General features: G+C 39.2%; 1 protein-coding gene across 3 annotated transcripts; it reads right to left on the bottom strand.

Annotated features, from left to right (window-relative positions):
- Window positions 1–170: 170 nt before the first annotated feature.
- MPHOSPH8 (M-phase phosphoprotein 8) lies at window positions 171–27,584 on the bottom strand. 3 transcript variants are annotated; one of them, XM_030042572.2, is made up of 14 exons: window positions 27,284–27,584; window positions 22,588–22,743; window positions 20,828–21,682; window positions 16,688–16,784; window positions 15,290–15,538; window positions 14,711–14,836; window positions 14,536–14,624; window positions 13,222–13,362; window positions 12,342–12,428; window positions 10,229–10,383; window positions 5,568–5,722; window positions 4,112–4,239; window positions 3,338–3,421; window positions 171–2,454 (listed from the first exon to the last, which is right to left on the bottom strand). In XM_030042572.2, the coding sequence occupies exons 1-14, from the start codon at window positions 27,533–27,535 to the stop codon at window positions 2,413–2,415; spliced, it is 2,616 nt and encodes an 871-aa protein (XP_029898432.1). In that variant the 5' UTR covers window positions 27,536–27,584; the 3' UTR covers window positions 171–2,412. The 3 variants fall into 3 exon arrangements, 2 of the variants coding, with proteins under 2 accessions (XP_029898432.1, XP_029898433.1); XM_030042573.2 differs by lacking the exons at window positions 4,112–4,239; window positions 5,568–5,722; XR_005930891.1 differs by lacking the exons at window positions 171–2,454; window positions 3,338–3,421; window positions 10,229–10,383 and having other exon boundaries at window positions 4,127–4,239.
- Window positions 27,585–27,820: the final 236 nt, after the last annotated feature.

Genomic DNA, 27,820 nt, shown 5'->3' on the forward strand with positions numbered 1-27,820 from the left:
CTTGCTGACAGCAGCAAGAAGAAACTGAGGAAGTACTTAAAAGGTATTTCTCCACAGTGCCTAAAGAATTGCTTTTTATTGTAGCTACTTTCTCTTCATCCTTTGTCCACCAAAACCTTTTTCTTAGCAATTGGATAAAAATAAAATCAGACAAAAACCAGCTTTAAACATCTTTTCATATGCCTTTTATGCATCTTCAGTAGGGATTTGAATTTATATTGCCAACTAAAAGAGAAAGATGGCTGCAAAACCCATCCCTTCACAAAAGCATCATGAACCAGATTTTATTCCCGTGTCCTGTAGAACTCCTCCCTCTCTCCCAAATGCCTCAAGGAAGAAAAAAAAAAAAACCAAAACAAACCCCCAGATCAACAGCCTTTGACAAACTACTTGCTAAGTCAACTCTTGGAGCATTACTAGACACTTTCAGGTTAGACTGTACAACAGTTTCTAAATAGCATCTCTATTATATGGACTTTTGTTGAAAACCCTTTTGTCCTCACCTTGAACAGCTTGAACATTTACCACTGACGTGCTGTACAGAGCTTATCACACATGCACTATACTGTTACATGTACAATGCAGGAGTAACTGAGGAAGGGGTAGCTACATACATGAAAACTGTCACTCTAACATAAGGAAACACTTATGAATGTCCCCTTTCCTAATGCATCTTCTGGGATTATGCACAGTGACTAAAAAGAAATACAGCTACACAAAGTCCCAAGGGCTGGTAGTGACATACCTGATTCTCAGCCAGTGCTTTTCATGCATTTCAGGTGTTCACACTTACCAAAATGAGGTATCTAATATTTCAGAGAGGTGGAGGTACCAAGTCTGTTCAAAACCCAGACTTATTAACATCCCATCAATACTGTTTGCAAAAAGATAGGCAACTATTCAAAATCAAAACAGAAATGAGTATTATTATGTTGTGTTGCTGTTCTAGTTTTATATAGCTTAATGTGACATTCCACAAAATTGAAATAGTGTGCTTTGTTACTTACTCGTTTGGCATCTCTTAAATATGAAAGTTTTAAACTTTCAAAGAACCCAAAATTAAAAACTGGTTAATTGAACTTTATATTAAAAAGTCACAGTTCTTAACAGGATACTTCTTAATACATCTGCACCATTTTGATGGTGAGTACTCAAATACATCAAGCATTTATCCACAACAGTTTTGCTAATAATATAGGCACATAGTGGCATGTAAACTACACCTGGCAACCAGAACAGCAAAGGCACAATCTGGGTATTTTTTTTTTCTTTTTTCCATTCTTCTTCCACTTTTCAAGATGTTGGTTAATTCACAAAGAAAAATATTCTATACTTCATGCAGAAGTATTACATTTGTATTTTATAGCACAGGACCGTTACAGAACTGCTGTCATCTGATAAAATGGGTCATTTAAATAAAGAAAAAAAAATAGCAGCTCTTTGCACTGAGGAACTGAATTTCTGAATTAAAGGACAATACATGTTCTCTCATCTGTCAGGTTGAGAACATCTGAAATCCTCTATGTATCTTTTTGTCTACAAAAAGCATTGCCTGCACATTTAAGGTAGTTACAAGTTTTCTGGTTTGCTATTTTCAGCTTCTATTTGTTTTCCCATGTGTCACTTGACTAAGAACTCAAAAGTTAAGATGTCTGTAAAACTATCAGTAGCTTCTCTAATACAAAAGTAGTTTTAAAACACTGATGTAACTAGGAATCTGACTGCGATCCTCTATGAATTGAGCCTATTCAGATGTCTGTCTGTCTTTGCTCATACCTGCAGACCTAACTGTGTTTCTTCAAAGGGAATCATTCTAAGCATAACTGCTTTCTCATCAGGAGACAGTAGCAGGAACAGTTTCAAACCAGAACACAGCCCTCAGCAACTCAAAGTTAAATCTAATGCAGTGACTTTGAAGTGTAATTTCTGCCCACAGCTCCAAGAATATGACAATTCTGCATTTTACATAGAAACGTTACAGTTAGAGTAAGTAGAAAATTTTAGTTTACAAATGGAAAAGATCTTTCTATTAAAAAAGACATTTCACATAGTTACCTTAAATAGTTCTTATATGCACCATTCCACATTGTGGAAAAGCTGAAATACGCAGTCTGGACTCCACAAGTTAAAGAAAAAAAGAATTGTATGTATTGGCACAAATACTTACATCTACATCTGTACAAAGTAAAAAAAAAAAAAGCTGACAACCCTGTCCCACCATATACCTCTCCCAGCGTATTCAACTGCTCTCCAACACACACTTTCCTATGTGACTGCTAATGAGTGGCAGCAAGATGAGAACTTAAGTCTTAAGAGTGCCAAAAAGGTCCAAACTGCTTAGTCTCTAAACAGAGGAATCAGAAGTATATCCAAAAAACTGTCAGTCCACTCAACATGCTCGCAGCTGTGAGGTCACTGCAACTGCACTCTGTATGCTCCTATTAGCAGCTTTACCTGTAAAAGCAAACGAAGGTTTCAGATAAAGATTGTTCACATGTAACTGCTGCATTAAACACTTCTAATATAAGAATGGCATGAGAAAAGGCATACAATCGCTAGTGACTGAGAAAGAAAAAAAGGAATTTACAATCTGTGTTTAATAAAATCAGTTTACAGTAGCCCTACTGAAATACAAATGGCTTGTAAAAGGACTCAAGTAGAATAGTACTGCATTAGGTTATGTTTGAACAAGCCCCAGATTTGAATTAGACATATACATATACTTCCATTTGATTATGAGTTCAATTTTTTTCCCCTCAAAAAAAATGCACAATAAAAAAAGTTTTAAATCTTAAGATCTAGAAAATTTACTGGTGTGTCTTCCAAGGATAGAATAAATGCTACCAGAACAGGATCTGTTATTCATCTTGCAACATGTAGTGGGACTATTGCCCAAACCACCTGGAAAATACAACAGACTACACAGACTATTTAAAAGCAGACTACATACCCTAGTAAATACTTCCAAGTTCTCCTAAACATGCACGCAAAAACATCTGTACGCAAAAAATAACTGACACTCCATGTATCTGTTAGTCATCGCATTTACAATATAGATGGGGAAAATTTTAGCTGTAACATTACTTTATCCTGGTGCATGAATTATTCTGACTGCAGCATAAAAACATTTAATTGTGACAGAACTATCACCTTTGGCAACGTTCCTAAGTTCTGGCAATGTCATAGGATGGAACTGTAACTGATGGGAACCAGGATGAGGAGACAGTGGTAAGTTCTTAGTTTTACATTTGCAACATACTACTAGAGCATTTAGACTATGGAGGAGTTATTGTACAACAAATTAACATGCACATTTAATTTTGAGAACATTTTGTACCTTGGCAGTAGGAGCTTCTGCCAACCGTATAAAAAGCTTGTTAAGGCCTGCAGTAGGGCTGAAGGAATAAATAAAGTGACTGTCCTAAAAGAAAAAAGAAAATGGACAAAGTTAATGGCAGGATATGGCTGAAATTCTATACAAGTGGACTAATAGAACATGACATTTTCACTATGCATTTTTGAAAGAAGGTTGTGTGTACTGCAAAGAACCTTTGGTGCAACCACAAAACAAAAGGGCTTGAAAATTGTGCAAAGTGATGCATTTAATAGATTAAAAAACAAAATAAAAAATTAATCTTTAGAAATACGAGGTAGATTGTTAAAACAAGTATTTAAGAACTTACTTCGGTCAAAGATTTGAGAGGCTAGGTGAATTTGAGAAGTGAAACACCTTTAAATTTAGAATTCTTGCCTGCCTGCTCAAACCCTCAGTTCTGAAGTCACAGAAGGGTTGAGGTTGGAGGGGACCTCTCAGGGTCATCTGGTCCAACCCCCTGCTCAAGCAGGGCCACCTAGAAGCAGGTTGTCCAGCACTATGTCCTTGCCTTTTAAGTCATAAATTTTTATGGAGTCTAGTACACACAAGGTTTGTAGTTCTCTCCATATACAAAGAAGAACTAAGTTTCATTTAAAAAAAACCCTATCATGCTTAAAAAAAAATGCTTCATCACAATACTCAAAATCCAAATTAAGGCACTAAGATTTTCCAGGCTGCTCCATAAAGACTTTATAAAGCAGTTTTACAGTCAATCAGTAATATGAAAAGATTTACCAAAAATACAGGGAGCTGGAATTTGTCATTTAAAACCACAGCTTGTACACTGCATGGTCCACAGAGACGAGCAATGACTTCTTTACCAAAGAAATTTGAATGGAAAACAAAGAGAAGAATTCCAGATCCTGAAAGGGACAGTAATTCAGTCACATGAATTTGAAATGATATCCATCAGTTAGAAGAACTACATACACTGAACCTTTGAAGACAGTTAGGTACAAATATATATAAAAATATAAATATTATATAGTATATATTAAACCCCAATAGAGTATCAAAGCAACATGCAGAAATCCCATCTCCCAAGCCAGTGGATCCCAGCACAGAACACAACTGACTTGGTCACTAAGTTAAGGTCTTTTAGCAGCAGAAATAATTTTACGTGGCTATTAAAAAGGAAAGCAAAATGGATACAGCAATCCTCAGTACGGTTCACCTCTGTGGTTTAGGTTTACCTAAAGAGAGCTATGGAATTAATCTAGTTTGGGTTGTCTATTCTCTTGGTAAGGACAGCTGAGCCCAGTCAATTATAGATCTTTATGAACTGCACTGGAATTCAATAAGCAATAATCTTCAATACCCACAAATGCCTCATTTTAATACAGAAACTTAGATAAGGATTATAGGTATCCTTTATAGAATTAAGAAACAAGAACTGGAAGACTTCTATTACAACTCTTAACAACCAGAAAACCAGGCAGACACAACCACTTTCAATCTTAATTTAAGTAGTATTCCACAGTCACATTAATGTTTTATTTCAAGAAAAATCAGTAGATATTTCCCTGATGTACTCAAAAGGTGAATAAAAATGACTCAACTAAGCCAAGCATCAGAGATTAGTATCTGGATTCCTGCAAGAATGAAGAAACATTCCCAAGTATCTTGGGAATTTGATTCCCAGCTTTTTCAAAGGGTTTGTGGGCAGAACAGAGTTGATTGATGCTGCCTTCTTTTTTGTAGTATTTCTATCACGATAGTGCTGTGACTATACTTCAAGACTCCAGTGCGTTAGGTACTGTCTACAAAACAAGATGACCCGCTAGGGTATTTTCTAAGTATGCTCTTAGATTAAGATTTTTCCAAATGATTAATTCTAAGGCAAACCACTCCTTTTCTATAACACCTGTCACTAGGCTAATGTAACCCTCACAAAGCTAACGTAACCTGTGAACAGAAGAAAGAAGCTGTGTATGTGGCAATAAAAAAAGCTCTTAAAAAAAGATACACACAAACCCCACCCACAATGCATCAAAATGTCGCTGCTCTCCCCATGCTCCATAATCAGCACACTCTTAACATAGTGTACTGCAATAAGTAATACAGAAATAATTTCGCAGAGCAGATACTTCAAGACATACTTAAAAGGCAGTTTCTTAATGCACTGTTCTACCTTTGTTTTTTGTATTTTTTTTAAGAAACAAAAAACCCACCACCACAGCAACCCCCCTACCTTCTGGAACATTTTGTGGGGGTTTATAGTTAAAATCTGTAGAAAAGTCTGGCCCTTCACAGAGACGATGACACGCAATTGGAAAGACTGGCTCCAGTAAAGCAAGACGAGCTTCAAAATAATCCCTGATGGTATCTTCTGCTACTCTTGAGAGCCTGAAAGACAAAACAAGTGAGGCCTGTGCTTCACATAGTAAAATTACTTTACCAGACACAGACTTAGTGAGGGCTGATGCAAAAAAGGATTCCAGATCACCTTTTTGGATTCCCAATTTTCAGCAGTGAATGCCTTCATCACTAGCATTTATGCACAGATGAACTCCAGGTCCCAATACTTTGTTAATAAAACATTTTATCAGCAATCTGTTTGAGAAATTCATCTATAGGGTCCACAAAAATAAAAATCCGAGACAAATGCACTGCAGCAGATTAAAAAAAAATTCCAACTAGCCACATATTTTGAAGGCTCTTTATGTAGAAAGACATCCCCAAAACATCAATATGTACCTAGTGCCTGAACAGAAACAGGCAACCACTTCTCCAGCATGGCTGATTTATCAACCTGACTGCAAGTACAATGTAAAAATAAACAAATAAGTCACTGTATAATTTTACTGGCAATACTATTGGAAATATGCAGTTCCCAGTTAAACTCTACTAATAATGCAGTGAAAAAGTAGCCACACTACCATTAAACAGTCAAATTGGGGGTTTTTGTTTCGTTTTTTTGGGCTGGGGAGGTGGAAGAAGCGTTTAATTTAAGCAAGCAGCCTAGCCTTCAAAGAGAGACCACATTAACCAACAGTATTTGGCACCTTTACAAGCAGGTTACTAAGTAATCCTCTTCAGAAAGCCGTTTTGACACAAATGGGTTTTAAACGCTTTTACAAGGTAAAGGTCCTGACTCTCTCAACTTTATAGCTTTGTCAGCTATTATTCAGAGCACAATTCCTCTCTGTGCTAGCTGAGATTACCATCTGCGGAATGTAAAACTTAAGTGTTTGATCGGAAAGAAACCACAAGAATTGCCATACCAGAGCAAGCCTGGAAGCCCATCTAGCCTAGCTTCCAGATGCTAGACAAAGCCGTATTAAATATGGGAAATTAAACAGTTGTCTTTTTTTGGTACACTGTCCTAGTTTCCAGCAATCTCATTTAGAGGCATCCAAAACTAGAAACTGCAGCCAAATCACACCTCTCCTTAGATGTACTTAATCCCTTCTAAAATCCCATGCATCTGTGACCACAGCATTCTGCAACGAGATCTGTAATTCAGTTCTTCTGTGCAAAAATATTCCTCCATTTCAAACCCTATCACTAAATCATTTAACAGGATGGTCTGTAGAACCTGCCTCGTGGCTTTGGGTTGTTTTCTGTTGTTTCCTGATTTTATTTTAAATCTTGACCTTTTGATCTGTCCCAAGTGACTTCTTATATCACATCCCTCATCTCTATCCTACAGAAGCTACTCCAGATGACCATCATCTTTACTTTCCCTTTTTGCTTCATCTGTTTTTTAAACAAAGTAACTGGAATGGCACATGCTATTTAAGGCATTCGGACACCAGGGATTTACGTTTTATTTCCAGCTCCACTACTACTATATTATCTTCCTTTTTGACTGACAAGAAGCACTGAACTGGTATTTTCAGGTAATGAGTCTAGAAGCTCCCTCAATTGGCAAGAGCTGTGTTACTCCCTGTATTAATTCACATTACTACAGTGATACCCCATGGACATCACTTTGCATTTATCAATATTTAATTTCAACTGCCCTTTCATTGGCAAAATAACACGTTCGAGATTTTCCAAAACTCATTACTGAGATTAGCCAAAACTGAGGTGGCAGATTTTAAATAGGAAACAAACTGGAAAAGGCATCAAACAGTGAATGAGTGACAAAGTTTCAATACACCGAACAGCAGGTACCAGATCACTTTTATCTGCGTGCTTGCTGTTGCCTTCAAAACCTTAACTCACAAGTCATGATTTCCTTCTCTGGGGAAGAATCAGCATATTCCATTTATCCACTTCAACTGCCCCTGCTCACTTTAACAAGTTTTCTATCTTTGAAAAATTATTATTAGTTTTTATGCTTTTAGCACCTTTTTTTTTTTTTTTTCCATTTAGCCTGCTGTAAGAAAACATTCTTTATAGCTTCTATCTGCTCAGTGATCTACAATACCTCAGACAAGCTTTACAGTGCATTAAGAATACTGGCATTATTACAATACTTCCCTCCCAGTATGAAACTGGATCAGAACACATTAGTTCAGCAAAAATCAGTCTAGTTGGAAGCCAGTCACTACTGGTGTATCCCCAGGGTCAATACTGGGTCCATTCCTGTTTAACATCTTCATGAATGACCTGGGTGATGGGGCAGAGCGTACCCTCAGCCAGTTTGCAGATGACACTGAACTGGGAGGAGTGGCTGATACACCAGAGGGTGGCGATGGCATCCAGAGGGACCTCAACAGGCTGGAGAAATGGGCCGACAGGAACCTCATTAAGTTCAACAACGAGAAGTGCCAAGTCCTGCACCTGGGGAGGAACATGCTGGGAGTCACCCGCTGCAAAGCAGCTTGGCAGAAAAAGACCTGGTGGACAGCAGGCTGAACGTGAGCCAGCAACGCGCCCTTGCTGCAAAGGCAGCCAATGGTATCCTAAGCTGCATTAGGCAAAGTATTGCCAGCAGGTCAAGGGAAGGGATCCTTCCCCTCTACTTATCACTGGTGAGACCACACCTGGAGTGCTATGTCCAGTTCCAGGTTCCTTGCTACAAGGGAGACACGGACATACTGGAGAGAGTCCAATGAAGGGCCACAAAGACAATGAAGGGACTGGAGCATCTGACATATGAAGAAAGGCTGAGAAAGCTGGGACAGTTCAGCCTGGAGAAGAGAAGGCTTAGGGGGATCTTATAAATGTGTATATATTAATAAACACCTGAAGTGAGGGGGCAAAGAAGACGGAGCCAGGCTCTTTTCACTGGTGCCCAGTGACAGAACAGAGGGCTACAGGCACAACCTGAAACACAGGAGGTTCCCTCAGAACATCAGGAAATGCATTTTTACTGTGAGGGTGATGGAGCACTGGCACAGGTTGCCCAGGGAGGTTATGAGGTCTCCATCCTTAGAGATACTCAGATGCTGTCTGGACATAGTCCTGGGCAACTGGCTCTAGGTGGCCCTGCTTGAGCAGGGGGGTTGGACAAGATGACCTCCAGAGGTCCCTTCCAACCTCAACCTTCTGTGTTGCTGTGATTCTGTAATTTCATAACCGAGTTCCTTTAGAATTCATAGGCAAATACAGCCTTGCGCTGGAAACGTTATTTATTTGTGTTTTACTGGTTTGCACTACAACAGTTTTTACCCAACATTTCACTTTGCAACTGTTCCACAAATTTCTCTGCTTTACAGAAGGGCTCCCTTAACCTCCATTGTGACCACCGCTGCAATGATCATATGGAAGCGTTTGCTTATAGGTCTTAGTTTTTAGACTTAGTATGCTTAAATTTAGTATTTAATAATGTTCTAAAGGAAAGAGCACCCATAACTATTTAAAATAGAATAAGAATATTGGTAGTACTACAGCACATATCAGTGAGCATTACAAGTTTTTATCAACATAGATTTACAATGTTAGCTGATGGAAAACACAAGAGATCAGAGACAGAAAACAGCCACGGCTTTCTAAACACTAAAATAGAAGAGAATGAGCTTGGACTACAAACTATTTGACAGATTGTCTTACATTACATAGATAAATCATTAGGATAAAATAATCATAAAACAATAAAAGGACCTTGCACAGAGACAGTGTTCTTCTAGCACTAGCTATGCATTCATGGCAAAATCTCACCTGCTGTAGAAGGTCTGAGACCCTCCTTGAGTCTTCTCCAAGTTTAAGAGGTTGCTGGTTATGATTTTTTAAGAGATTGCTGGTTGTGATTTTCTGCCCTGATAGGTTAACTGTCAGTATTCCTCCAAATCGGTATTTAAAAGACCTTGCTCCTTCTCTTTATATTTTGTCTCCATTTAGCATCCATATTCATCAGCTCAGTATATTTTTACATGACCATATGACATGAACTCTTCACATACTACATAGGCTGCATTGCTCTTTAGTCATTCTGTTGCACAATGAAGATTTTTATTTCCATCATTTACTGGCATGAAAGCTTTAGCCCTGGCACTCTCAGCTCACAGCTGATGGTTAAGGGTCCAACAACACCCTAACTACCTGCACTGACTTTTTATGGTGGTTTTTTTGGTGTTCTTTTGTTTGTTTCTATTTTTTTTTTTATGCTTTTTAGCAAGGTATTTTATTTGGCATGCCCTAATAAGAGTTTACATTCAACTGTCCAGTGCTTACACACTTTTTGGTTTTCCCAATTGCTGTATTTCTAGTTTAAGGAATCTTTCACTTCTAGTAATTCCCTTTTCCTCCTTTCCATCTTTTTACTCAGTGTTTAAGCAAGTGTCTGCTAGTTCTGTTAGCTCACATCATTTTCATTTCACATGATTTATTAGTTAGCTTTCTGCCCAAATCAGATGTTTTCTTTCCTGAAATGGCCCCCTCTTCCCCCGACTTAAACCAAAATTATGACAGGGTAGTTTCGCAAACGTCACCAGAACAGACTTCAAAGTACAGTTTACTCACGTTTCCAAATGACTCTTGAGCTGCTCATACACCAGTACGTTATTACATTGTTTAGCAAAATGCAGTGCACTGTTCTGATGCTTTGACAAAATATTACAGTCTGCTCCGCTTTCAATCATAAGCCGCACTATATCAGAATTCCCTCTTTTACAAGCCTGTGCAGAAAGCGAGAAGATGGAAGGATAGACAACAATGACAAATACCCCGTTAGAAGAGAGCATAACATTGGAGTAAGCAGAACTGCAGAAATTAATTAAAATCCAAAATTACTTACAATTCAGAAAACAAGTTTAGGTATTTGCTCTGTGAATGCTAACACAACTAGAAACTCAGGATCATGCTCCATAGATATTTTATCTTTACCCAGGCAACACTACACACCTGATCCCACAGAAGCAGCAACACTCAGGATTACCAAGTGGACTTAATTAGAAAAAAATAAATAAATAGATAAAACAAACCCCCCAAATTCTGTGAAAACATCCAATCTGCTGGAGTTCAGTAACTGTAAACTTTCTTGCAATTGTTTACGTGAATATGTGTTTCTGCAGAAGTATTCAGAATGACTAAATTAACACTTCAAAGTGTCTGTTTCTAGGAATCTCAGTTCAAATGGTAGTTCAGGTGTGCAGTAAATTAACAGAATTTGCCCGAAATTGTTATTTAGCTATGTTAGACAGTGACCGTTATTAACTGCCTAAGCGTCCAAGGCTCTTCACTGTTACTTAACAGCAAGAATTTCAGGGCATGTCAACCGAAGACTTGACCGAAGTACAGGAAAGTCTAAAGAAAGCTTTACTTTGAAGAAAGCAAACACATGCTCTTGGTCGCTTGTTTTCAAATACTTTGACAAATTAGGGAAAGGCACAAGATATAGACATTTCTATCTTCATGAGCCCTTTCAGAAGTTACCTTCTGAAACTTGTCTCAGCTCTGAACTTTCATTTGTGCTTTCAATCTTCCATAAATAAACCCACCTGTACCTGTCCCCCCCGCAACAAACAACTCACAAAAATCACACACCACCTCAGAGAAAGGAATTAAGTGCCAAGACCTTTTTTTTTTTTCCTCTCTTGAAAAGTATGATCAAACTCCTAAGGTTAAATAAAAAAAGACTTGATAAACACATTTACATGTTCATCCACACATGGCTAAACTTGTTCCAGTAAGTTACTGGAAATTAAGAACCTATTCTTTGTATCTGCATAGCAAAACAAATACCCATAATAAGTCACTGTAGGCTGCCAATTAGAAAGTACGTACAGCTGTGCATCAAATACTAACAAAACCTTTAAAAAAAATGAAGGTCAAAACTGAGGTTCATGGAGGTAGCCAAATTATGAAGAGAATTTGGACTGAAGTGGCTGAGGAAACAAGTGTGTTACCATTTTCTTTACAGAAAAAAGTGAACTTCCCTACACTTGTTAAGCTTTGCAGAGGATAGAAGAGAAACAGTACCACGTTGTCTTGTTCAGAAAAGCTTTTGTAACCTCTTCTGCCAACAAACTGCCTTAAACAGCCTACATACAAATACAGCAAGTTTATCAGGAACGGGAGCTTTGGTGAAATTATTTCATATAAACAAACAAACAAAAAAATTAAGAGGAGCACAGACTGTTCTAAGGGTCTGAGAATAAAAATAAATAATTAAAAATTTCCTTTGTGGTGGGGGGGAAAAGTAAAGGTGCAAAACAAGCAGTGGGAAGGAGACCGCAAACCGGTTATTTTATTTCCAGCCTGCAACGAAACTACAGAAGTCAATCACAGCAACACCCAAGTGAGAGATTCTCCTTTCTTGAATTTTCCTCTTCCTGCTGACAACCGGATTATCTCAGTCTTAAGACCACATCTGCATTTCTTTGAGCCAAATAATGGAAGAGGGTGATGAGCCACATTTAGCACTGTATGTTGATGGCATCTGCATTTATTGTTTAGATATAACAGTACATTAAAAAAATGGATTAAAACACTGCCTAGAATAACAAAGAGTAGCGTTTGTATTTCAGATATAGTACATGTTCCCTAAATCAACTCTACAGATACGCTTTTATGTTTTATTAGTTTGCCAAAAGTATTTACTATTATACCATGTCAGGACAAACACTGAATTTACCTTCATTAAAGCAGTTTCACCACTGCTCTGCTGCATGTTCACATATGCCCCAGCTTCCAGAAGAATAGCTACTGTTGTTAGAAAATTCTGGAAAAAAAACCCAAAACCACAAAACAAGCAGGTAGAAAATATTCTGGTTTTGTTTCAGAATATAAAGTGACACTTATTTAAAATCCATCAGTAAAATCCAAAGCATGAGGCATGACACAATTAATGTTCTCTCCCATGGCTAATAAAGAGCAATTCAGATTCAGGCAAGTAGATAGCCATGAGTATTTACAATTCTTACTTTTAAAAAATCTTGCAATAGTTAACACCACAGGAAGAAAACAGTATGTTTGCATTAATCACCAAACTGGAATCAAGCTGCCTTTTGGCCTTGTATCTACCATACACGGGAAAACACACGAACCAACTTGAACAAGAGTGCACCCATGAAACATCCTCTAACTTATTAGTCCAGTTGGTCTTACTTTGAGAAGAGCTTGCCTCCATCTCCCAACTCTCAAATAGTAAACCCTGCCTAATCAAAGATTTGGTCTCAAAGTCTCCCAAGTTTGGATCCTGTGTAGCCAGAGATCATAACTAGCAATTCTAACACAAGAACTTCAGTCCCTGTGACAGAGAAATTCAGAGGTATCCTTTACCTCCACTTTCCCTTCTAGTTAGCCCTATGATATTCTCTGTTCAAGGCAGGGTTTGTGATCATAATTTATTTACACTACAGTAACCACAGCTGCTGAAATATGCAGTTAAGGACACCCTGCTATATCCTGCTAACTACTTTTCAGGCATCATCCAAGGGAAAAAAAATTGTGTACCACTTTTAAACATAAGTAAAAGAGCCAATAACCACAAACATGACAATAACCAAGCCAACCTTTTCAGCTGCGTGTATCAATGCAGTTGTTCCATTTTTCTGTCTACCATTAACTTTAGCTCCTTTCCTGATTAGGACCCGGAGAAGGTCATCGTGCCCACCAGCAGCAGCAAGCATTACCAGGGTCATTCCACTTGAGTCCTGCAACAAGAATCATTGCCATTAAAAAAACCAAACAAAAAAAACCCAACAAAATAACCCACAAAAATGAAATACTTTAAGATAAATCAAAGTTGCAAGACAAAAATTGCAAGTGCGTCAATAGGTTTCACAAAGAATCCCCTCCCTGGCAGAAGAATTCACACATACATGGCTGCCAGGTACTGATAAACTATCACCTCCTACTTCTCTTGTCCACAGACCTCACACTCCAGCTCCATAATCTGCAAAACCCATAACATTCCAAGGACCACAACAAGAAGGAGGAAAAACAGAATGAGCCAGGAAGAAAGGCAGCAAGGTATCTGAGGGTGGGGAAGACAGCAAGACAGTGGAAAAAGAAATCAGCCACCACTAGAGGAAAAACAAAACTGCTCAAGTCAGCTGCTACCACAACGCTGCTTTTGGATTTTATCAGAGTATAAGTATGAAGAGACTTCTGTGAGTGGCCAGTCTCCTCACTCATTCTTGCATTTATCCACCAGACACTACAATTCAAAGAACACATGCCTGCCTCAGTAGTTCATTTGGCATCTTTTCTACTATGCTACAGAAGTCTTAGCATTATGTATAGTTCTCAAAATGCTACATAATAACAACTACACAAGCTCACCAGTGAAAATACTGACATCAGAGATTTTAAGCCTCAAAAATGGAACTGTAGTACTACTTAACGGGAAAATAGATCCTTGAAAGAAAAAAACAGTAAGAACACAGCTGATGAAGATCTGGCAGAAAACTAATTATTCATGGAGTGAAGTGGTCCCAGTCTGTCAAACAGAACATTCTTTTTTTTTTCATGTACAGATGTTTTACATAGTTTAGCCACTTGACCTGATGGGTATCATTTCTTACCCCATGTAAAGGTCTAAATTTAATATTCAGTTAAATCCAGTGGGTGAATCTGCTGCAAATCCAGCTACTGGGATGCTTCCATCAAACTTTACTTCTATCAAACTTTATTTTTTCTTTGGAAGAAATGGATAACAAATATCGAAGCTTCAAATTCTGTACTCCCTTTTCTCACTTAGTGCTTTTTTTCCCCAAGGTGAGACAGAAATCTGCTACTAGCAAGAGGGGAAAACTTTTCCAATAATCCAAATTTGTACTCTTCCCTCCTGCCCCGCTCCAATACCTCTACTGCAGAAAAATTACCTCTTGATCCAGATTATATTCCTCGTTTGAAGAAAGTGCCATCTTTACTGTCATATAATCTCCACTTTTAACAGCATCCCTCAGGAGAGCTAGAAAATAAATTCAATGCAGTTATAGGATATTTCACTTTGAAACGCCAGCTAAGAAATGTGCTTTCCTCCCAGCAAGTACTCACTACTTGATATTGGTTCTGTTGACACATGATTCTCATCCTCTCCATCAAGATGCTTCTGAAAGTCTTCTAGTGTCAGCCATTCTAACTGCATGTCCATACCCAAACTCAAGACTTGTTGTTTGCCATCTATCATGTATTTGATTTTATGGAAGGAAAAAAAAAAAAAAGTAAAATAAGTAATAAGTAACTTATAAATTTCCAAACCATTCATTGCTTGCCATTGCTTCAATGATCAGCAGCTTAACATACTACTACTTCTCATTCAAGTAGACTCTGGAAGTCAGCATGGAATGGTTCCAAACAATGAAGGCTATGTTACAAATGGATATAAAATGCTTTTACTTGAAACAAATTGTTCATTTGTTGTAATAAATTAGGCTAAAGTGATAAGAGATGGTGAACACTCCATTACTGTAATAGCAGAAACACATGGAAAGGTTATCAGTGAGTTTCAAAAGAAAACATTATTTCAGCCTCCTGCGGAGACAAGAATTGGAGCACTAAAAGATGCAAGAAGGAATGGAGAAAATATTAACTGCCAGTGCTCAACTTCCCCCTGCATTTGTTTCTACTGCTCACCAGAGTTCTCCATTTGACACATATCCACTACTTCTCGATCCCCTTCTGCAGCAATGTAAGTCCATGTGTCTGTTTCATCTCTTACGTTCCTCCTTTCCTTGTACACCTTGCTGTCTTTTGATTTTAATTCTTCTATGAATTTATATTCTAGCGAAGATTCTTCTCTTTTGCAGTTATTCTCAGAATATTCACTTTTTTCTTCTGAAGCTACATTAAACAAGTCAAATGCACTTTTGATGTCCTTAAAGCCTAGAATATTAAGACAGTTACCAAGAGTGACTACTTGAGCCACTAAAGACTATTACATAACAAAGTTTAAGTGAGTGACCAGAGACCATTTAGAAAAGATCTGTTCTCTTTCTGTAAGTTAATCACTGCTGAAGCGTAGGAGCAAGCTTAACAACATAAACCAAAAATCAAGGCAAGCTAGTTCACCTCCAGCTACCCTGGCAAGTCTGAGTTCTGACTGCTTTCCTCATGATACCATCTTCTTTTTAAGAAATGTAGTTTAGAATTATGTGTAAATTACTACTTTGAAAACATGGTTCAGTATCTGTGATGAACAAAGGACACATACTATGTAAGGAACAATAATTAATCATTCTCTTACTATTTTTCTTGAGCATTGTAAACATCTATGCTACTTTCAGTGAAAGATGTTTCTCTAGCAACAGCTATTCAAGGCATCATAGCTCCTCCTATATCCATTCACTATTATCAAAGGAGGAGTTACCTAGTTTTCCTCAGTTCACCCTCATCATAGTAGTGAGGGAATTTATCCTGAATAAAATCATCCAAAATTTTACTGAGATCAAGAGTGGTAACATCAACACTCTATTATACTATTAAGAATAGAAATACAACCTAGGCATTTTTCTTCATATATCAAATCATCCAGTTCTGGTGATATTTTAAGGGTTGTATAATACAACTCATCATTGTGGCTAAAGCAAGAGGCAAGAAGTTTGTCTGATGGGAACCTCTACTAGTTTTTCTAAACATACAAAGTGTGTATTCATAGTATCACCAAAACACTTCTGGAAATAGCCAACAGTTGGATGAATTCCTTTAAAAAAAAAAAAAAAGATGACTGTTACATGCCACAGAAGCATAGCTGACAATATTAAATGAAAAAGGGCAAAATCTTGACTTGTCTACAAAAACATTAAGAGATTTCTATACACTTCCATGCTTCATACATGAAAGTACACACAGCATTCTCATGAAGCATCTATTAACAAAGCCATTAAACAGCAGACTTTTTCTTCCTAAAACAAAAGCAGAAATTCTTGTTTCTGGTATGTGTTACAAAACTATACAATATCTACTCTTGTAAAAATAAGAGGAGAATGTCCTGAAGGGTCTTTCCCTTCTCTCTTCTAAGCAGTTAGCACTTACTTTTTAGGCCCTTTTGTTCTTTTCTGCTCTTTTCTTCTTTTTCAGACTCTTTTTTTTGAGATTTTTCTTTTGTTTCAGTTTTCTTTACTTCTTTCTCCTGATATTGAGAACAATGGTCAAATTAAAGTGGTAGGGAAAAAAAAGCAAAATAAATCTTTCACCACTCCAGCGACAAAATAAAATTACTACTACTGAAACCTGTATATAACAGACTTGTGGACATTCCTAAGAAAAGAATTAAACAGGCAAGTCAGGAGTTAAGTCTGTGAAGGCTTCTTCCATAAGAGAAGTGGTATTTCCAAAATAAAACAACTTCAATTCAGATTTTTACTGCATCCCAGCCATGCAAGGTGCTTTATGGCATGAGGTGCAGATAGGCCAAAACCAGCATTTTGAAGGAAATTCAAAATTATGAACTTTTCATTTGTTCCAAATATCAAACCTGAATAGAATGTAATTATTTCAAAGTATTTACCACCTTTGTAGCACCATATTCAAAGCAGTTATGACAGCACTGACTTGAACCTTAACTGAGAAAACTTGAAATCTGTATACAGAAGGTTCCAAGTTTTCCAATTTACACATACAGAAATGCTATGGCAACAGTAATTTGTGAAAAACAGACACTCAGAAAAATCCACCCAAACCCACCGTATCCACACAGAAGACTGAGCTTAGCAATATCTAGTATCACAGAAGAAACGTGTAGTAGATGTAGGTATATAATCAAATTTGCCAAAATAGAATTCAACTGGCTCCACCAAAAGTTGCCTTTCTCCTCCTGTAACCCTCTCTCTCCATTCAGCCAGAAAATTCCAAACTGCAGAGTAGGTAGGACAAGACTCCTTGGCATGGTTTTGTATCAGCCCCTGACACTAACCTGGTACATGGAATAGCACTGGCTTTCTGAAAAAACTGCCCCAAAAGAAGTCCCCACAAGAACTACAGATTGAATTTATCATTAAATGCCACCACTTCTTTGGCATAGGGAAAACTTCACTTAAAATAGATTAATTTGGTGTATCATAATGTGTTAGCAGAGCTGAGATATTTAATCATCTTTCTCCCCCCCCCCCCTCCCCCAACAAAACCTCAGCTTTTGATCAGTGACATGATTAACTAGTAGCACAGACAGCTGTTAATCCCAGCAGATGCCCAGTATTTAGGAGGAGGAGGAGATCCATAACTCACTAAAGGGACTACCAGATATTTGCTACACAGAGGGGCTGTTAAAATCAGTAATCCTGAATTCTATTCCAGATTTCCAATACTGATCAGATGCACAATGTACACTGCACATTTATTTTTGGAGGTAAATCGAATGGAAAGAATGGTTCAGCATACAAACTGACTCCAAACAGAGAATACTATATTATAAAATTGACGTGACAGTGTTCTGTAATCAGAGCTACATAAGGAAAGACAGGTAGCTGAAACATACACTATGATTTTATTTGAAAAGAATAATCTGCTTGGGCCAACAATTTAGTGAAGCCAAAAGACGTCCAGAACTCTCCACCAAACCCACTCATGTCGTAAGTCCGCAGCTGCTCTAAACAATAACTAACCAGTTACCAAAAACATTGTTTAAGCCTCCTAGACTAAAAAAAGCAAAGAGCAGAATGCCTGCCTTGCTTCCTTGGTACCTTGGAGCATGACCTTCCATGGAGCACAACTATGAGAAATGCATACAGACAACTTACTGAGAGTGCTGGCTGAAGAGCCATAAGCAAACAAACTTTCATCTGTTGTTGATTTCTTCATGTTTGAGGTGTCAGTATTTTTATACTACTGGTAAATAAAACAGAATTCCAAAGATTTATCTGATTATCATCACTGATGTCTCTCTTATGAATGCTATAGCCTCGAACTACGAGAAAATACTTGAGTAATAAAGAGTCATACCATTTCAGTTAATTAAATAACTTTCTGAAACTGGGCTATGCCTCATAATTATTGCTTAACCTTGTTTACAAGAGCTTTCACCACTAAGCTCCTGCAAAACCACTGTTTTGTGTAGCTCTACTCTGAGATTATGCCATGTAATTCTCTACCCTCAAATCAACTTCCTTATGTTTAAGGTGGCCTACTCCATACATACAACAATCTTAAGCAGCGGACCACCGCTGAACCTCCAGAAGAAACTTGCTGCCATGGAATTATGGCCTCAGAAGAAGTGGGAAATAATCCAGTAATTATCAAGGTGTTTTGGCTGCAATCCTGTTCCAAATCAGAAAGGGATTTCTCTGAGCAGCCAAAGTTTTATGAACTGCAAACTGTATTAGAACAGTCTGAAGCAGCTGAAAGAAATTATATTCTCAGAAACATTCCAGAAATATTGTTTTATTTTTTCCATTATTTTTTTTTCTTTTACCTTTATCATCCTGCTTTTCTTAAAATACTACTGGAATAATAGGGAAAAATAAATATTCCAGTATTTGCTTAGCTCATTTCTTAGAACAGGTACAGCATTTGTAATTAATATGAAACTAAGCAATTTAGAATTCCTGGGGTGCTTATATAACAAGACAAGCCAGCTGCACAATTATCTGGGATAGTTGGGTTTAGAAGTCATTTCAGCATTCCAGTTCTCAGGTAGGTGGTAGCATATGTAGGTATAACAGAGTGGCTGGCTTTTGAGAGAGATCAAGTGTGTGGTTTAGCTCAAAAGTGCACTTCATTGTGCAGTGTTGGATGGATAGTTGCTCAAGACTGAATGTCTTACCACACAAGTAGAAAAAAGTCAAACTGAGACAACTGTTGAAGCTGGAGGGAACAAAGCTAAAAATGTGTCGTGGTTTAACCCCAGCCAGCAACTAAGCCCCACACAGCCATTCACTCACCTCCCTCACAGTGGGATGGGGGACAGAATCAGAAGGGTAGAAGTGAGAAAATTCATGGGTTGAGATAAAGACAGTTTAACAGGTAAAGCACTCCTTCCCTCAGCTTTATATGCTGAGCATGACGTCATATGGTGTGGAATATCCCTTGGGTCAGTTGGGGTCAGCTGTCCTGGCTGTGTCCCCTCCCAGCTTCTTGTGCCCCCCCCCAGCCTGCTCGCTGGTGGGGTGGGGTGAGAAGCAGCAAAGCCCTTGGCTCTGTGTAAGCCCTGCTCAGCAGGAACAAAAACATCCCTGTGTTATCAACACTGTTTCCAGCACAAATCCAAAACAGAGCCCCATACTAGCTACTATGAAGAAAATTAACTCTATCCCAGCCAAAATTGGCACAAAATGACAGCAATGCTTTGGAGGAACAGTAAATTTCATTCTAAGTAAGTACATATAACAAACAGGAGAAATTCAATACTTTCACATTTAAAGACACCCTTCTCTCCTAAAGTGTTCCATCCTTTATAGTGTTCAGAATCGAGAAATTTTTCAGTCTCTCCTACACATTGTGCAGTGGGCTGTTGTGGTTTAACCCCAGCCAGCAACTAAGCACCATGCAGCTGCTCAGTCACTTCCCCCCCACCCAGTGGGATGGGGAAGAGAATCAGAAGGAAAAAGGTAAAACTCATGGGTTGAGATGAGAACAGTTCAATAGAACAGAAAGGAAGAAACTAATAATGATAATAATAACAATAATGACAATATTAATAAAAGGATTGGAATACACAAAACAAGTGATGCACAATGCAACTGCTCACCACTCGCTGACCAATGCCCAGCTAGTTCCCAAGCAGTGATCCACACCCCCAGGCCAACTCCCCCCAGTTTATATACTGGTCACATGGTATGGAGTACCCCTTTGGCCAGTTTGGGTCAGCTATCCTGGCTGTGTCCCCTCCTGACTTCTTGTGCCCCTCCCGCCTTCTTGCTGGCTGGGCATGAGAAGCTGAAAAATCCTTGACTTAATATAAACACTGCTTAGAAACAACTGAAAACATCAGTGCCTTATCAACATTATTCTCATACTGAATCCAAACCACAACATTGTACCAGCTACTAGAAAGAAAAATTAACTCTATCCCAGCCGAAACCAGGACATAAGCCTTTCTTTAGCTTCATCCAGCTCATGAACTTTCCAATTTGTATTTTTCTCTTTGCCATCAGGAACACTAGCCTTTTGAGATATCTGTACCTCAAAGATGTTTGGTTTAATCCCCAGCCCCCACTCCAATGCCTTAACATTGCTTACCTCCCCAGTTGAATCAGTGGACTTGAGCCCTCTTTCATCAGCACTCAATTTCAAACCCTTCTGCACTGGTAAAGGAGCAGGTGACACTTTCTCCAACTCTCCTGGTACCATTTTTACTTTTTCTTGACCTTTTTGCTTTTTGTGCATGCTTTTCTTCTCTAAATAGGCGTCTTGAGTTTCCACTTTTCTACCTTCCTCTTTACAATCTTCAGCTTTCTGAATTTTTTTCTTCTTTCTTTTAACTTTAACATCAATACTATCATCTTCATTACTTGCTGATCCATCAAGATGCCTATCAGCAATGGAATCTTTTTCAGCAATTTCTTGTTCCAATCTCTCTTCTCCACTTATTACCTTTTGCTTCTCGTCTTTGTTTTCAGAATTTAAGTCTGAATTTTCATTATCAGTTCCTTGAGAAAATACATCGTCTAGAGTACTTGATTCTGAGTCAAACTGAACATCTCCATGCTTCTCCTTCCGTGATTTTTTATTTTCTTTAGAATCCTCTTTAGATTTTATTTTAAAATCTTTAACTTCTCCCTTCTTTTTCTTGATTTCTTTAGTATCTTCTTTCCTTTGCTTCTTTGGGTCCTTTGAATCCTCCTTGGTTTCTGAAGTCCTTTTTTTTGGTTTTGAATCTAAAACCAAAGTATCTGAGGAATTTTCACATTCTGTTCTGGGTTTTTCTTTAAGTTTTGCAGACTTAGACTTCTTCTTCTTCAGATCATCTGGACTTCTATCCTCTCCATCTTTTGACTTCTTCTTTTTCTTCTTTGGTGAAACATCATCTTTCGTTTCACTTTGCCAGTCACTGTCAGATTCTGCTTCAAATACATCATCATTTAGAGATAGTTTCTAAAAGGTAGGGAAAAAAAGAAAAGATTTCTTTCCCCATTAAACTGTTCACTTTGGTGTAAACTATACAAAAATGGCAATGGTGGTGGTGCTTGGGAGAAGTAAATTTTTAAACACTTTAATCTTTTTATCACTGCAAACATCATTCCTCATTGCCAAATTGTAAAATTTGTAAATGCAATTCTAGCTCACTTACCTAAATTACATTACTAGCTGCTTGGATGAGAATCAGTACATAAACAAGTCAAGTAAACTAATCAGACATCCAACAACCAGATTCCAGAACAGAACTGAATCTGAACTATTTTACATCAAAACCAATCAACCTGATTTTGTACAATTTACCTATAAGTTTCCCAGAAGTACGGTACCAGTTTTCAAAAAAGATTCTTACGCTTCATTTTAAAACTGAGCAGTTAAAAAAAAAAAGAAAAAGCCATATGCTGCCTTCTTACAATTAATTTTTCTATATTCCTATCTTACCAAATTTAATGGTTAACAGGCAAAAATACCAATCTGCTACAGAAAGCAGGAGGGTAAAATGAACAGTGCCCAGCTTCACTGACAAGACAATATACATGTGGGTAGGGAAAGGGGGTTGTTTATGTTGTCAAAAGCAAACTAAAATGACCATACATCATTTATGTAGTCCCATTAAAAACTGAAATAAAGTTTAGATGGCTTTAGAGTCTACAAGCAAACTTGTCAATTAACAAAAAAAATCCCTAACCAGAAAGCAGCAACAATAGTCAGTTTCACATGAAACAAAACACTTTTAGATAGAAGAGATTCTTTAAGTCTTCTTAATTCCATATCCCAAATGTCTTCCCTTTTCCCTCCCCTCATTAGCAGGGCCTAGATAGGGAATATGTCATCAGTGTAAGATACTGGAAGGTGAAACACACCTGTATGTCTTTTTTAACAGGTTTAGGCTTATTGTCCACAATTTTTTTTCTGAATTCAAGCAGCACTTCTTTGCAGTCTTCCAAATGAACCTCTGGTTCCCAGGTATCATCATCAGAGGTATATCCTTTCCACCGTACTTTGTAGAGAATTTTACCCTGTAAGAAAAAAACCCCAACATTTAATACAATACAGCATAGTATTGCATCATCTACTTAATACCTGGGGATCTTGGTGCATATATCATTTTGTGTATATAGAAACGAATATAATGGGAGTTCAACCCAATGTTGACGTAAGAATTCTCAGAATTATTTCCAACTGCATCACATACTGAACTAAGTAGGTTGTAAAATATTTCAGTAGTTGGGAGTGTTTTTTTCCAAAATATTTATAATATCTATTCTGTAAAATCTGTAATATTTCTTCTATAAAAATGTCAAGCTTGAATTGCTTCTCTTTGCTGAAGAAGTTGATATAAAACCATAAGATTTATAATGCATTAACACCATTCACGTAGTTTTATACTGGAATTTATAACTCATGTTAGATTTGTAATCAATGCCATTTTTGATAAACTGAAATACCAACAATTAGAAAAAAAACCCAAAACACACAACCCACAAATGAGATGAAGTTAAACCTAGACAAAATCTGAGTGTGTGCATCTCAGTGGAGTTAGTTACAAAGATTTTGTTAAAAGAGTACATACGAAAGCCCTAGACCAATTGTTTCAACAGTATTTAACTTCACTGTAGGATGAAATTGCACCTTTTAGTCTCTACCTTGTTTTTTCACCAGATTAGAAAGTTTTTTACCATTAAAACAACCCCAAAACCCAAACCAACACAAAAGCTTTCCACCAAATGATCTCTTGCCTTTCTCCTAAAAAGTCTGAATACTTATGTTTCTCAAGATGGACTCCTTTTCTTGCTGAGAGGCAAGGCTTATTAGCTTGGAATCAGCATGTTGCTGATATAGCCAGACAAGTGGCAATTCAGGGCCTTCTGCTCCAAGCTTAACTGAAAAGCAGAGACATGTCCAATGAAATCAATGCAGTCACCTTTATAGATTAAACCTGCAGTCTCTTTTAACAGATGTATGACAAAAGGTACCACCAAACTTAGGAAAATCCATTGTGCAAATAATGAATACGAGGCAGCATAGCCATTCCTGAACTTAAAAAAAGAACTATTAGCAAATGTACGAAGGAAATCACCTTTGCAAAAGCAAAATAACAGTATCTCTTTCTTTCAAAAATAGATTGATAATGCTCTGAAAGATCCTACACTGCTCAACAAGCCTGGAGAAGGAAAGCTTCAAAAGAACTGCCATCTGACACTTACTATTAAATGTATTTAAATCCATAAATTTACATTTTTGCCTGAGCACCATTAACCTTTGACCAAGTGTATATATATGCCATTAAACTTTAGCAATCAACTCTACTTACAATCTTCTGTATTTTGCTTCACTGACATATAAATAAATAGCCTATATTCAGATACATTAGTGTAATCCTTCTCCTCTTATAATTTAGCTTAACCATATACTCTTGATGTAGGAATTAGTTTTCAAAATCATGTTCACATCTCTCTTTCCTTCTTCTAATGGGGCTACTCATGAAATAAATGACTAGTAACTTCTTATTACAGTCACAGAATAATTTAGGTCATAAGGGATCTCCAGAACTAAGCAGTAAAATGCCCTGCTCAAAGCAGGACCAACTAGATCAGGCTGCTCAGAAATCTGCCCAGTCAAGTGTAGCTATTCAGATTTCCCTGCATGCCAGCTTGTGTTCACTGCCTCTCTCATCCTTTCACTGTGCGCCTCTGAGAAGGATCTGACTGTCCTCTCTACATCCTCCCGTTAAGTAGATATACATACCACTATGATCTGATTTTTCTCTTCTTATGGCAGAGCAAACCCAGCTCCCTAAAATGTTTCCACAACCCTTCACTCCAGTACGTCCATGTGTCTTCTGTCCTGGGGAGCTCAGAACTTGACACAGTACTCCAGATGCATCTCAGCAGTGCTCAGAAGAGAGGAAGAGGCATCTCCCTTGATCTGCTGGCTATACTCTTGGATTCTGTTGGCCACCTTTGCTGCAAGAACTGCTGACTCATGTTCAACTTCCTTGTCTGTGGGGACTCCCAGCTCCTTTCCCACAAATCTGCTTCCTAGCCAGCTGGCCTCTCACCTGTCTGGTGGTACAGGGTTATGCCATTTCAGATGCAGGACTTCAGCTAGCTGCATAGTTACAGCCTTGTAACTTGGGTACAAAATGAGTTAGAAGTCCTTTTTTAATTAATTGAAAAAGCTGGATAAAATAAAGTCTAATGCATATGTAAGACTATTTGGCTGTTGAATGACTCTACATCCAGTACATGGAAAGTGATAAAAAAATGCAGCGTAAGTGAAGACGGGAGATGGAGCATCATACTGAAGATACATACACACCCTCACACTCATCTGTTGACATTATTTTACTCAACATTGTTATTTCTCTCCTCCATATCACTTACAAATAATAGAACAGTTCCAAGCATTTTTATACTGCTGTAGCTTTTACAAGAACTATTGATGGGCTAGAACCAACTCCTGTGGAAACGGGTATCACCATGTCATTAAAGAGCAGAGTTAAGGTTACCCATTTCCACTGGGGAATGTCATGATTTGCACTGGAGCCTGTTGTTCTAGTATAACTGTAGTGCAGTATGAAAGGCTTTCTAGATATACTGAGAGAAAACATTTCCAAATTTTTATTGCTTGCTCTCTTAAGTAGGACATCTTAATGTTTCGTTTATCAGTAGGTCTAACTCCCCAGCCCAATCCCATCCCAGGAGTGCTGCCTCTCATGCTACCACTACTACCAGCTCCAGCAACATCAAGAGTGTGAATGAAAAGAGCTTCTCTGTGCGGTGCTCTCCAGGTCTCCCGCTTCTGCAACTGTGATACAGGAACACACCGACTGGCCTTATGCTGTGCTGGACAGTGGCCGGCTTGCCGTATCTGCTTGGACTTTGTATCAGACTTGGGAATCTGCAAGCTGAGAACCACTAGTCTAAAGCAGACTACATAAAATATACTCCACTGAATGTAACACACAGCTTTTTCCAGCCATTTTGGAAGTTAGGACTGGGTGCAAGCATCTGTCTTGCCCTGTATTTCTGAAGCACAGGAGCACGACCCCAGTTGAAGAGCAATGGAAAGGAGACCTGACACAACTGGAGCCCATGCTACAAAGCTACAACCAACACATACTGGGTAAGGCAAACACACACAGTAAAGCTAATTGCACTGACCCAGCCTAGAAACATCAAGTGCATACAGCTCAGAACCTGCTGCAGAATGGGCTGCTCAGAGGAGGAGAATCATAGAAAGAGGGGGTGTAACACACCTTTTTACCAGCACATGCCAACGACATTTTTAAGAGATGGTACTTGATGTATTCTGGTACTCTTTAGAGGTATGTGCAATGGTATGAGCCCCCTCCGCCCCGCCACCAGTATACAGATTTTAGGTTCCATTGCTGGTGGGGGGGGTGTCCTCTTGGTTTTAAGCCCGACTTATTATTTTGGCCAACACTTAATACAGGCAAAGCTATAAATACTGTATTACCTCGAAAGCAAAACATTCTTAAGCCATCAAGATATTACAGCCAAAATACAACCTAATCATGATAGCATCACAAATATCTAAGAAATTCTTGATCTGAAGGTTCTCCAGCCTAAGGGTTTGAAAACCCTGATGTTTTACACTAAACAGGCAGAATTCTATACTATCCTGTACCTGATTGAAGCCTAAAATAAAAACCATAAATTAGTTAAAATAAACAATTTTCAGACACAAAATAATTAAAAAAAAAAGAGTTGTGTTAATTGTTTTTGGTAGTTGAGGTTTAGGAAATTTTCGAACTTCAACCAGTCTAGACTGCTTTCAAAGAAAGAAGGGAAAGTATGGTATTTCTGTCTAAACAAAGCAAAGATCACTACAGCTAGTTATTCTAATTGGAAGAAGTCTCTCTTACATTAAGAGGTCTTCACACATTTTATAAGCCAGTAAACGTACCTTGAAACCACCTCCAAGTTTTCCATTATATTCAGTCCTGCCCATTTCTGCACTCAAAACACTTTACATCAAAACACTACTGCAGTCCAGCCATAAGAGCAGAGTAGTTTAACAATGCAGAAAAAAAAACCTTAGTAGAGATACTCCAGATTTAGTCCCTTTAGTCAAAGCTGAAAGATACAAAAAGCTTCCTTGCAAAATTAGGCACAACGGGTTTTAAATTACAATTATAACGGATCTCCTGTGTTTGCATGCCTCTCGCCCAAGTATAAAAGAATCGTGCAGGAAAATCCGCCTCAACAGCAGCCTCTGCCTGTGCAGCCTGCACAGCCTGCGCGCACAGAAAGCGAGGGAAGAGCAGGAGACGACCCGGCGCTCTCAGGCCCACCCTGCCGCCGCCGCACGGTTAACCGGCGCTCCCGACTCCCGTTCTGCCGCGCACCTCCTCGGGGAGCAGGGCGAAACCCGAGCCCAGGGCAGCCGCCGGCCCCAGTCAGGGGGCGGCCGGGCTGCCCGCCAGCCGCCCGCCGCCACACGGCGCGGCAGCCTCCCTGAAGGACCCGCCGCCGCCGCCCGGGGAGCCCCGCCGCAGCTCCAGGAGGGCGGCGGGGAGCGCCGCGCACTCACCCCCTCGGTCTTCACGTCAAGGATCTTCTCCACCTCGAACACGTCCTCCTCCTCCTCCTCCTCGCTCTCGCCATCGCCGCCGCCTGCTGCTGCTGCCGCCGCCGCGCACGCCGCCTTGCCAGCGCCGCTGCCGTCTTCTTCCCCGTCCTCCTCGTCCTCTGCCGCGGCCGCCGTCTCCTCCTCTTCCTCCGCCCCCTCCAGCCTGGCCGCCGCCGCCTCAGCCCCGCTCCCGGCCGCCGCCGCCGCCGCCATTTTGGGCCGAATTTCAAACGACAACGGTGAAATGCGGCTGCGACATCCACCGCCGGGCGAGGAGGCAGCGAGGCGGCGGCCGCAGCCAATCGGCGCCCCGCCAGCCCATGACGCACGGGGGCGGGGCCCCGAGCCCTCAGGCCTTCGTGCCCTCGTGCCCTCCGCGCGGCGGCCCGCGGCAGCCAATGGGTGGGGGCGGCGGCAGCCGGAGCAGGCGGCCACGGCGGAGGGGGCGGGTCCGCCGTGTGAAGGCGGCGGGTCCCCTGGCCGGCTCTCCGCCGGCCC

The sequence above is a fragment of the Aquila chrysaetos genome, chromosome 19, assembly GCF_900496995.4.
Source record: "Aquila chrysaetos chrysaetos chromosome 19, bAquChr1.4, whole genome shotgun sequence".
Taxonomy (NCBI): Eukaryota; Metazoa; Chordata; class Aves; order Accipitriformes; family Accipitridae; genus Aquila; species Aquila chrysaetos.

Bases quoted from the DNA above. Each gene is read 5' to 3' on its own strand.
- MPHOSPH8 (XM_030042572.2), bottom strand. From the start codon at position 27,535: ATGGCGGCGGCGGCGGCGGCCGGGAGCGGGGCTGAGGCGGCGGCGGCC. The intron at 22,744-27,283 runs GTGAGTGCGCGG...TTTTTCTTACAG, and splicing joins TTGACGTGAAGACCGAGGGG to GGTAAAATTCTCTACAAAGT. The intron at 2,455-3,337 runs GTACAAAATGTT...TTGCTTTTACAG, and splicing joins CAGAAGCTCCTACTGCCAAG to GTAAAGCTGCTAATAGGAGC.